The following is a 12289-nucleotide window of genomic DNA, read 5'->3' as shown; positions in this document are numbered from 1 at the left end:
AAATGAGCTTATATGTTGTGATGGCATATGGTCTTGGAACAAACTGAACGACGACGGAATCAAAAAAAACATCTGGTATTTAGGAGTCACCGCAACTCAAAATCACTCGTATCAAGCGATAGAACGATGCCGATATTAATTTCCCCCAAAAAGGTAGTAGTTTTAAGAAAATCGATTAAACCTCTTGTCTGATTATTTGTAGAGATTCACTATTCACTACCTCAACTCTAGAACCGTCGTTCCGTTGACGTCTGTCACATAGGTACTTCATCTTATAATTTACGGACATTCAAGAAATTATAGTTTCAAGAGGAAAACTGAAAGTAGATAGATAAGCTAGTACTTTTAATGAAACACTTAGTCACTTAGTTCAAAACAAACCCAAATCACAATTAACAAAGAGTAATTACATGAATCTAGAGATTAAGCCAATAGTACATTGAGAGTAGAAGTTGTGCTATTTAAGTGTTGAGTACCTGTACATACCTAGTTTTTGAAGTGGATGTAATATTTTTCGTCGTAAATGGATTTGTGCGATTTAATTAATAAAAGAGACTGTCAAGTCTGAATAATTTATATTACATAGATGACAATTGTATGTAGAAGATGAACATAAGTAATGAACGATGTTCGTATTGTAACCGACGTAAATGGCTCACTAGTGGATGTCTACGTAAATGGATTAAACCAAATTCTATGGAATGTAAACATTTACAACGCAGTATTGATAAGAATAAGGATAAGAATATTGATATAGTGGATGCTATTCTTATGCCAGAACCCAATTCGTCTCTAAATACCAATAAATTTGTAAAACTTTGGAAGAGTAAATTTTTTATAACGACCAGCGTCAGATCCTTACAAAGATATTTCGGTAAATCACGAGGGGCTGATTCAATTTGCAAACTTAATAAGAGCAATGACCCCACATCAGCATTTGAAACAAGATATGGAATAGGAATTGAAATAAAACACACCCTTAGACCAATAATGAAGTGTCAGCATTCAAAAGAAGGACATTCTGTTCTACGCAGTCACCATCAACATGCATCCCTTGAATCATGTGCTATTTATTGTCAGTTATATAAGTATGAGCCCTACTACTTCTGCATTGGTTTCTTTTTAACAGTCAAATTTGCATTCCTTATCATTTAAGATCATAAAATGTGAATTAAAATGATTGTCTTCTTAGTCCTCTTAATTCACTTTTCTGCTTTTTCTGTTGAAAGTGAAATTTCAAATTAACAAGATAAAAATGATCTGATCCACTAACAGTTTTACAGTTCAATCTTGTAATTGTACTTTTTGATTTTAAACACCTTCATTTTATGGTAATAGAACTGTACAATAATTTTTTTTATTGTGACTACATCTCATGAAAACCCAAGAACACACTATGGAGAAAAAAATATCAGTACCCACATTTAACAAAAAGTGTCCATCAATGGTAAAGTCTACATTTAGGCACTCACTAGTAACCATAACATTGAAATTATTATACAGGTATGTAAATGCAATAATATTTGTGTATTTCAGTCATGGCTGGTATTGGGGTGGAATTACGTCCAGTGAAGCAGAAGAGTTGCTTGCTGGCCAGCATGACAACGTTTTTTTAGTCCGAGACTCGTATGACTCCAGACACATTCTCTGCGTTTCTTTTCGTTGTGTTGGCCGTACACTGCATGCACGTCTTTTACATGCAAATGGCCTTTTTTCTCTAGATAATGAAACATTTGTGCCAGCATATAGATTATCGGAACATTGTTCTGCTGTTAATGTAAAGACAAATTTATTTCAAATGCCAGTGAAACTAGCTAGGCCTCTAAACAGGTACCTATTTGTAGGAACTACTTCTTACTACCATTATTTTATCAATGTTGTATATGATATATACTAGAATATTGTATATTTTCAGGTTTGCAAAACTAGATTCCCTACAGAAAATCTGCAGGTTTGTCATCAGACAAACAGGATCATCAAATACTTGGGCTAAATTGCCTTTGCCTCCAAATCTAATATCATACATATCTATGGGAAGCGATTACATAATACCATAATTATCAAGCTCTTGTCATATTATTTTGAATGTAACATAAAACGAAAATAAATGTACCTTATGAATAATTATTCACTCAAAATGTAATTATTTGATGGAAAACAATGTAACAATGTGTCTTATCAACTTATATTAAAATATTGATTAATTTAATAAAACATATTTGAGAACAACATCTTTAATATTCAACAATTAATACTTTCTGGACTTGTCACAACTAAATGTACCAACTATCTTCTTATAAAAGTAGAATTCATTTCAAAGTGTTAATCCCTAGGATGTTCTTAGCCTGCAAAATAATAATGAAAAATTAGTTTGTTATGAATTAAAATATAAATCAGTTTATTTAAAACAATATCATAGGTTTTGTTACAATCAATTGCCATAGTCTGCATTTAAGATGATTAACCCACTTTTATTATTATTTCCATTAATATATGTAAGGAAAACGAAAGCGAAAACCTATTGTAATGCCTGTCTATTATTTTATACCAGTGGTTCAAACAATTGTCTTATCAATATTTATTTCTCAAAAGTGCAATTCAAATTTTACTATACAAAGCAACGAGAATACAAAATTACAAACAAAACATTAAAGAATTTACTACAAAAATAAAGTAGGTGTTAAATGTATACGGGTATAAATTTTTTATATAAACTGAAAATCACCATACTGGACTGGAGTACGACCTGGCGGTCCTGTAATTTTTTTAAGCCCATGCCTAGATTCTTGATATTGTTTTATAATTTACCCGGTTTCTGAGTTATTGTAGTTCAAGATACATACGTTTCAGCTTCAACATAATATGACGAATTTTGTTTTAACTATATTAGATCCAATTTTACTGAAAAGTATTCGCCGTTTATTTGTTCGAGAACTTTATTTTGAAAACTATATTTTAGTGAACTTTAATTTTAGAGTATAAACCCGTAATGTAGGTACTCAAATAATAAATATAAAAAATGACTTATACAACTTTTGTTTTTAATTAATAATATGGTTGTCTGCGAATAGTTTATGCTCCTTAACAAAAGAGAAAAACCAAAGCGCGCAATTTTTTCTTTGTTCTGGCTATCAGAAACAATTTAGCCTTTTTTAGGAGGGAGGGTTTATCTTATATCTTTAAACGAGCAATTCTTGTATCGAATATAATGCGAATCTCGGAAACGGCTCCAACGATTTTCATAAAATTTAGTATACCTACAGGGGATTTCGGGGGCGATAAATCGATCTAGCTACGATTTATTTTCAGAAAATGTTATTTTATTCGTGTTTTCAATAATCAACTCTTACCGGCATCTATTGGCGAATAATAATACTATTTTTCTTAATTAAGGGCAACTAACCGCTTTAAAGATACAACAAGATGGCGTTATCAAAAAAACCGAGCAAAGCTCGGTCATCGTCTAGTTTATTATTTATAACACGCGCCCTGTATGAGCGATGGAATTTGCTAACAGCTGCCCTAGTACTTCCAAATGAGACCTAACAGCTCAAACGCAGTTGCTTCGCGAATGCATCTACTGGATCGTAATCGCGAGAAGACGCTGTGAAGACTCGGCGAGAAACTCAGCTGGCTAATGTATGGGTTAGACTTCACGTCGAACTCTTCGACGAGTTCGACTACCGGGGCCCCTATGCTATGCAACCACAGCCAGATTTTTTTAATTTTGCGTTCAAACTTCCTTAAAATTTTAATTCAGATCAATACAGCATTCGAAATCTCCTAACACTTACGTAAATGTCTCCGTCGTGTCCGTGAATACCTAATTTTTGCTTATTGCTAGGGTAGGGTGGAAAAGTCCACGGCCCACTTTCTGTTAAGCCCTAAGATAACTGTGCAAATTCCGCCACCCATCTTTTGACATGAGTTTTAAGTCTCAGTATTATAGTACAACGACTGACCTTTCAAACTGAAACGGATTACTAATTCACGGAAAAAACTAGCGGAGCGGTGCATATTCATTCACGGTGGAAGTTATTCGTGAACATACACAAGGTACGTATTTCGTTAAAACGATTTTCCTACCTGCGGGATTCGAACACCGGCACGGTCGTGTCGCTAGATGCGAATACACCGGGCGTCTTATGCTTTTAGCCAACATGACTTACGAGAGCTTATAGACTAAAAACTGGAAATGATTCATACTTACTGTAACAAAGGCTGCAGTTAATGTTTGTGGGGCGGCGGTAACCGGGTTTAAGTTTAGAGCACCCTGTATTACTTGCGCATCTCGTATCCTGGATGATACAAAACTCCTAGTAGCATTATTTTCTTGGCTATTGTCAGTTAAATAAAACAATTCAGCAGCTTTGTATATTCCAGCCAAACCCACACGGCGAATATACCAGTTGAACTAAAAAATAAATGTTATTTAATGTATACGTGGCGTTTTATATTTATTGTACCTATTGGATTTTACTCACATCAACACTACGGTCGCCTGAATGATAGCATATATCATCCACTAACGATAATAAAGTAGCTAAGCCATTTGGAACGTTGTTTGGAAGAGTTTGTATTGCCATTGCCTTAGGCCATGTACTCCTGGAAAAGCACGAACTATGGTAGGTGAATTCTTATAGTGTACAAGCTGTGTATGTTCCTGCGTCTCATCATTAGTAGTGGCCTCGCAGACAGCGCGCTATGGAGTAGGGAGGGGCTTTCCCTTACGAAGGATCCAAGATCACTCACTCAATCCGCGTTGAACCACCGCATGCATCATTTGAGGATTGAGGATTATGGGCGCAAGGGACAGGATGCTCCATTTATATTGGTTATAGTTGGAACAACCAACAATTTTTAAACAAATTTCCAACCCCCATTTTAAAGATTTAAGTCGTGGCCTAAAGGATAAGATGTCCGATGCATTCGTATCGAGCGATGCAACGGTGTTCGATCCCGCAGGCGGGTACTCATTTTTCTAATGAAATACGTACCTACTTTATAAATGTTAATGATTGACTTCCACGGTGAAGGAATAACGTCGTGTAATAAAAATCAAACCCGCAAAATTATAATTTGCGTAATTACTGGTGGTAGGACCTCTTGTGAGTTAGGTACCACCACCCTACCTATTTCTGCCGTAAAGCAGTAATGTGGGTGGGTGGCGCATTTACGTTGTAGATGTCTCTGGGTTCCAGTAACCACTTAAAACCAGGTGGGCTGTGAGTTCGTCCATAGATAGAAGTAATAAAAAAAAAATGTAACTCTTAAAATATCTATATTTTATTTCGCATAACAGTCTATTTGTCAGGAGGAAATCGCCGGACTGCCGCCCTCCACTGGGGATGAAGGGCGGGGCATGTCGGAGCGAACCGACTAAAACCTCCTGTCGCTCAACAACCAGCATCTAAATCTCGCATGAAACAGGACTCATGAAAAGGCAAAGGGGAGAAAGTGAAGCGTTTAGTGCGGAGCACATCTCTCCCATCACCCTTCCCCTCGGGACGCCGGACTGGCGGTCGTCGGCGCCACGACCACCAGCCCTCTCGGTCGACAGGCTATCCGAAGCCCGCCTAGATGGCGCCGGTTAGAATGGTCTATCCTACGGAATACCCCGCTGGGTCAGAACCAGCGTGGGTTGAGGATAGCCGGCCTTCCATGAACCCGGATGCTCTTGCATAAAACGCGTGCAGAGCAGCTTGCACGTCGTTTTCTTAAGCCCCCTTCGCCGGTCCCCAGATCGACATGTGAGGGAGACCCGAAACACTTACAGGGCCAGGGCTTGGGCGAGATTCGCCTCCCTGACCCCTGCTCGACGGCGGCGGGCCTGTGCGTCTCTCACGCGCCCCGCCGCCTCCTGCGAGATGGTGCACTCGCAAAAGTCGAGCATTGCCTTCCATGACTCGTCGTCACCGAGCATCGTGGCCACAACACTCGGCAACGACAAGTCGTTTCCTATTTTTGCGACGAAGACACGACGCCACCCCTCCCATGCGGGGCAGGCAGCGAGCGTGTGCTCCGCCGTGTCCAAGTCGCAACCACGATGGTGGCACTCTGCCGTCGGCTTGGCTCGGAACCGGGCGAATCGCCTCGACGGTCCTACGACCAGCCGAAGGATCGGCCAGCCGTCCGATGATGTTATATCTCTACCTCACTGTATTGGTTTATTATTTTTTAAACGTATTCATTTTTTTTTAAACAACATGCAATTCAAATGACTCAACAAATAATACAAGGTTCACTATGCACATTACTTTAGATACAAGTCAATGTTTATATTTACTTACTTGTATGGTTTTATCATGAGTAGCCTTGTTACTATAGCATTTTCAATAAACTTTGCTGGAACTTTTGACCCTCCTTTTAAGTCTTCCTGCGGCCACTGCGTTATAGAAATATGCGAAATTGAATGAGTGTAATGGGCAAAAATGTTTAATATGTATATAAATATTTTATGTAAAATATGTACCAGTTTCATTTGCTCAGCTAATTGTTGATTACATTTAATATTAAAATAGTGAATTAAGTCACCACCTCCATTTGGAAAGAGGCCATGAGTAATGGTGGGATAGCCAGCTGATTTTGCACCTGCACTCAAAGACTCTACTGACCATCCAGTTTGAGAAACAAATTCTAAAGCTCTCTCCAAAATAACATCTTTCACATTTTGTTCATATTGGTGATCCTCATTTTCTGTTACTACAGAAGCAATTTTTATATCTGTTCTAATTTCACTGTGATTGTAGTCCTTTACTGTTCCTTGAATATTTCTTATATTAACAGAACTTAGAGGTAAAATGAATCTGTGTTGAGTCCTGAACACTGCCAACAAAAAGAAATATAAGAACAATTTATAGAAATTATATTAGGTACTTTAATTTAGATGACTTAGCTAAAAATTTAACAGGTTAATTATTAATAATAAATTTAATTAACCTTTTGAGCGCGAATCGTCGATAAATCGAACCTCTATTAATGCGCATAAAGTACGGAGGGACGGGATACAAATTATTTTGTATTAAGTATTGATCCTTACGAAAGTGTCCTATCGCGCGCGTTTTTAATTCTTTAAACAACCATTTAAAATAATTTTGCTGAGAATTTAGCTTGATTTTTGTATTTTTTTAAAGTTTTTTAAGCTCTTCTTTTTTCAAAAATCCTTTGGCAACATATGCAAAATATGTGAAAATAAACTCAGCACTAAAAGAATTAACACTAGTTTTGTCTCTTTCTCAATTAAACTTTGTCACAATTAAAAGTGGAATGTAAAAAACAAAGTTGTTGTATGTTATATTTATTAGATGATGTTCAATTATGTACAATTTTTGTTTAAATTAATACATTCCGTCAGGCGAGCTACGAGCCCTTCAATTAAATGAAAAGCATTTAATGCAGAGTATATTATTTCCTTCTTATTTTTAGTAGGTATTTTATCAAGTAAATTTCCACAAACTGTCACTGAAATATTGTTTTGATCTTCAGAAGCACTCTTCCCTTCTTCAATTTCTTTTAATTTTTCTTCGTAGTGAGCTTTCGACATGTTCAGTCCTGTTCTTAATGGATCTAAATAATCATTTTCTATCATTGTAAAACAGTCCCTGATTCCACTTAGATTATTTACATCTTTTAATGTTAGATATCTTAAGAAATTCAGAGCAGTAATGATCTGGTCAGCAAGTTCCACCAGGTCAGATTGAGCACCATGAGGTAAAAGGCATATTTTCTTGATCATGCTCAGTAGTTGAGGTCCAGTGAAGCAATCAGATAGCACTTCTTGTTTGAAAGCTTCATCCACACAATTTTTATACAAAGTGATTGAATAACCAATTATTCCAGAGTGGTTGCTACTATCTAGGAGATATTTTATTAACATACATCTTCCTGTGTATTGAAATTTATTAACATGTATCTCAATTAAGGATATAGCACTTTTGCGTATAGATTCATAATTTGAATAAATTGCAACATTTACAAGACTTTTACACAATTCAAAATGAACAGAAGAAGATAATAGGGCATCTGAAGTTTTATTGTCCAGAAAGTTTACCAACACTTTACATAATGTGAGTGCTTTAGCTAAAGGACCATATTCAGTAAAACTCAGTAAATGTATTACACAAGGCATTACAGAATGTATCAAATACTCTTTCTTAAATATTTGTGGAACTGAATAAGATGGTATCTCAAAATGACCAGATAATATGGCATAAAAGAACCCTGATAAAGTTGTTATATTTATTTTATCCCTGTGAGTGTAAGGATCTTCTTCATTAAGATCTTTCTTTTGATTAGATTTTGTGTTCTGTGATTCTCTGTAACACACATCAACATGTACCAACAGTTTGAGGACATTTTTTTCTAATTTACAAATATCTTTCACAATGATTTTGCAATTTTCTCTGATTTCACTTTCTGCACCCAAATTAGGATCAACATTAAAATAAATAAAAGGTTTACCTAAAAGGCTGACTAAAAATACAGAGACTATTTCTTTTGCTTTAGTATTATCAGTACTGGATTTCATAATTTCATCAATAAAAGGATCATAAAACAATGGTAACATAGAATATATCTTTGTAATCCTTCTAAAATTCGGAATACTATCTAGTAACAAACATTCTTTTTCTTCTAGATTCAGATCAGGTATTGATATGCCATCAATATAAGTTCTAATTGAATTGAAACACCATTCTAATGATCTTCCTCGCTTTCCAGATAGCTTTTTAAGTACTTGTTGCAATGGTGTTAGAGAGACAGAAAATTGGGCATCATTCTTTGCAAGTTCAATTTGTTCAATGAATACTAAAAGTGCCTCTTCTGGAGTAGATCTTTCTAATATGATTGATAGAAGTTGTTCACATGCTGCATACAAAGAAGGTTTAATAGTAAGAGTATCATCATCAATTTTCTTTATGATAACCGATACTATTTCCCAACAGTTTTCTTTGAAATTTTCTATATGTTCTTCATCATAAGGTATACTCAAGGCTTCTTTATACTTCTCTGAATCTAATAATTTAGAAACGATTGCAACGATATTCACCGACTCGTTCATGTTTTTGTCACATCCAAAGCACTCTGAAATTTTAAGTGCTATTTTGTAAAATTAGCGCGGTTTTAATGTCTTCAACACGTCAGAATTTGCATCTCATCATTTGAAATGTTGGTTAAGGCTTTTATTTTTTATAAAAATAAAGTAATACTTACAGCGCAATATCTTCTGTAAATTACTCATATTCCAGTGTCTTCTATTAAATGTAAAATAATGTAAATATGTATGTACTTTTATGAAATACCGTGGAAATACCTAACTTTTCTTTGACTAAAATAATATGTATGTATATAATCTATGTTTGACTAAATTAGTACCGTAAAATGGGGTAAATAGGGACAAAATCGACCTTCAGATTGAATTTTAAAATAGTTCCAATTAAATAGTCAATGCTCAACCAAAGAAATAAGTTGAGTCTTGAACGTACCTAGGTGATAAAAACCGTTACATTATTTTAATTATTCATTTTAAAGAAATAATCGGTAAAATAATGGCCATCCCAATTTACCCAGCGTCCGGGGTAAATTGACACGGATAAGGGTTAAATTGGGATATTTGTAAGGGTTGTCAGCTCGCAGTACTGCGATATATAGGTAGGTGCCATATAATTATTTATATGGACCGAAATGATGAATACAATCCATAATTTAAGCACAATACACAACATAGTGTAAATTAAGCTGGTTTCTATTCCGAAGCGATGTGACGTGAATGATAATCAACAATACAATGATCAAAAAAAGTATGTGCATGTTATATTTTAGAAAATTATTATTTAATTTCCTTAAAAATCACAACTCTCAAACAAAATCATAAAATAGAATAAAAAATAGAAAACAAAAGGACTGTAAATGCAATAATACAATTTTATTTAATCAACATTTTCAAAATAATCTTTGAGCAAGTGTAAGATATCAGGTGAATAAGATAAAAAAACAGCTTTATCTGATTACTGCCAATAATAACAAAAATAAAAGAAATTCTTTCTAAGCTAAATAACTAAACTCAATTAATTCACTCACTCATAATTGGATATCTCGGATTTTTAATTAATGTTACATTTAAAATCTGAGGCCTGTTTTTATTTGTGTGTGCGTTGTGAATGTTAACAAAATCATGATTTGACGCGTGAATAGATTCTGAAATAACAAAAGTTTTGATTCGTTTGAGTTCTTTTAACTTTTAATTTTTTTTATTGCTATAAAGAACATACGACCGGGCAGATATTACAAGGTAAATGTCGCGAAAAAAAAGTAATTATATATATACTTTTCTTTTACCTATAATACTTACATAAACTAACTGATAAACACATTAACCTTCTTTACATCACGCAATTAAGTGATAGTATAGGCTAAAAAAATTTATTATAAGATATCAGTGACAACCCTAACAAGCCATCCCTATTTTGTCTTTTGGCGTTCCAATTTTGTATTTCTCGTCCCTAATTTTTCCAGTCTCGTTCCAAATTACCCTACATACGTCCCAATTTTCCCCAAAAAGAAAGGAAAAAATATACATTTTTTATTTTGTCGAAATATTGTATTTAAAATAAGAATATTGCAACGTACCGTTTGTTGTGGTATTTCCAGGTGTATTAAAAACTTATATAAACTGTGATCTTATAGAAAAAACAACGATAATATTACTTTTTTTAAAAGTTCTTTAAGCTGTTTTAAAACGCACTTTTCAACCACTATTTTAAATTTAATTTGACGAATTTTTGGGACCAACTTAACTCATGTTTAGTACTTCCATAGTTAACTTGGTTTTTCTTCTATACATTGATAAATATTACCTTAAAGAAAATTAGGTAGATTCCGTGCTACAAGTACTTTGAGAATCTTCCGCAGGTTTGTCCCAATTTACCCCAGAATCCCAATTTACCCCATGTCATGGTACCTAGCAATGAAGTAGGAAACCTACTATATAGGTCTATGGTACCTAGACAGTCATAGTAGACAGTAGACAGATTTTCTTGTTTATTTCGCGCAGTAGAAAGGTAAAAGAAATATAGCCCATACATCCAAGACTGTCAAAGTGATTTTAAGAAAGTTACTTAATCGACAATCAATAATGTAGGGTAATATCTTTAAGTTTAAGCTTTTGTTTTTTGAGTTCTTCGTTTCAAGTGAATGAGCATCTATGAGCAAAATTAATTCATTTAACTAAAGTGTTTTCATTCAACAGGTTATTTCATTTTAGCAACAAATGATTTGGCTTGTGAACTATACGTACACTTTGTATTTCAATTCCTCCAATTAAATAAAAAGAATATTAACTGTGTTAGTGGTCAATCCATTTTAAAATTGCAGGTTGGTGATACTTACTTGTTTATGGTTTATCTTCTAATGAAGGCCACACACACCGGTAGGGCCGTCAAACATTCATTCGCAAACTTAGCGGCTGTGCAAATGGGTTCGATACTCAATTTGCGAACCCGTTTGCGCTTCCTCCTACACCTGTTTACGAATGTCTCACGAATTTCTCCTCCTTTTTAATTCGTCAATAGAACATTGAAGAGAAAAAGAGTTTTGAATTCTTTTCCAGACATCATTAACAGCCATGCTGTTTTTATGGGATTTCTTTTGATGAAGATACGCTACACAGTAGACGTCACGATCTATGAAAATAGCGAAACGTCCGTTACCTTCGCAATCCTGGGCGCAACTGGTCACACAAATGTGTGGGAGACTACGCGAAGGATCGCGGTTCGCGCCCTTTGATGTCTGTTAAAAAACCGACACAGCTTGGAAAACCACGAATGCAGCGAAAACTTTGCATAATCATTTGCAAATGTCGTCCTACACTTGCGGGTTTGCGTATTCGTGCGAATGTGAGTGACCGGTATAACATCAAAATATGAAAAGCAATAAATTAAAATATTAGAAACTGATGTGTCTGTACATAAAAGAAAAGAAATAAGAAATAGAAAAGGGCTACAATAGAAGAATAATCTATATATAAGACCTAAGCTTTGGTATAAAATAAACTTAAAACAAACAAAAGGAATCCGTCCGACGCGGCGACGGGGGACACATCAAAGGAAAAACAAAATTGTTATTTTTATTTAATTTCGAGCATTTTCATATCTATCTTTTTATTAGCTTTTATATTAATCGAGGTTATCAAATAATAATATACTTATGGAAATAGTTTAAGACTTTCACTTATTATACACGAGGCTTTAAGTTACGTTACTTTTTTGTTAATTTAGTGGTCTTCAAACGTAGA

At 34.7% G+C, this 12289-nt stretch overlaps 2 protein-coding genes across 5 annotated transcripts; one reads left to right on the top strand and one right to left on the bottom strand.

The window, feature by feature from the left end:
- Positions 1 to 238: 238 nt before the first annotated feature.
- SOCS6 (suppressor of cytokine signaling 6) lies at positions 239 to 2226 on the top strand. Its single transcript, XM_028180482.2, has 3 exons — positions 239 to 1088; positions 1537 to 1830; positions 1916 to 2226. The coding sequence occupies exons 1-3, from the start codon at positions 607 to 609 to the stop codon at positions 2055 to 2057; spliced, it is 918 nt and encodes a 305-aa protein (XP_028036283.2). The 5' UTR covers positions 239 to 606; the 3' UTR covers positions 2058 to 2226.
- On the bottom strand, positions 2219 to 9452 carry Coq9 (ubiquinone biosynthesis protein COQ9, mitochondrial). 4 transcript variants are annotated; one of them, XM_089731013.1, is made up of 7 exons: positions 9211 to 9452; positions 8461 to 9081; positions 6473 to 6825; positions 6291 to 6385; positions 4485 to 4605; positions 4211 to 4414; positions 2219 to 2345 (listed from the first exon to the last, which is right to left on the bottom strand). In XM_089731013.1, exons 2-7 carry the CDS (start codon positions 9056 to 9058, stop codon positions 2310 to 2312), a joined length of 1407 nt encoding a protein of 468 aa, XP_089587139.1. In that variant the 5' UTR covers positions 9059 to 9081; positions 9211 to 9452; the 3' UTR covers positions 2219 to 2309. The 4 variants fall into 4 exon arrangements, with proteins under 4 accessions (XP_089587139.1, XP_089587141.1, XP_089587142.1 ...); XM_089731015.1 differs by lacking the exon at positions 8461 to 9081 and having other exon boundaries at positions 9211 to 9365; XM_089731016.1 differs by lacking the exons at positions 8461 to 9081; positions 9211 to 9452 and adding an exon at positions 6940 to 7779.
- Between the last annotated feature and the right edge of the window lie 2837 nt (positions 9453 to 12289).

Source organism: Bombyx mandarina, chromosome 11 (genome assembly GCF_030267445.1).
Source record: "Bombyx mandarina strain Sakado chromosome 11, ASM3026744v2".
Taxonomy (NCBI): Eukaryota; Metazoa; Arthropoda; class Insecta; order Lepidoptera; family Bombycidae; genus Bombyx; species Bombyx mandarina.
Note: the sequence above shows the minus strand (reverse complement) of the source record. Positions and strands in the feature narration are given on the sequence as shown.

Excerpts from the sequence above, each read along its gene's own strand:
- SOCS6 (XM_028180482.2), top strand. The coding sequence starts at position 607 with ATGAACATAAGTAATGAACGATGTTCGTATTGTAACCGACGTAAATGG. Across the intron at positions 1,089-1,536 it reads ATTTATTGTCAGTTATATAA|TCATGGCTGGTATTGGGGTG; the intron begins GTATGAGCCCTA and ends TGTGTATTTCAG. Across the intron at positions 1,831-1,915 it reads CTAGCTAGGCCTCTAAACAG|GTTTGCAAAACTAGATTCCC; the intron begins GTACCTATTTGT and ends GTATATTTTCAG.
- Coq9 (XM_089731012.1), bottom strand. The coding sequence starts at position 9,058 with ATGAACGAGTCGGTGAATATCGTTGCAATCGTTTCTAAATTATTAGAT.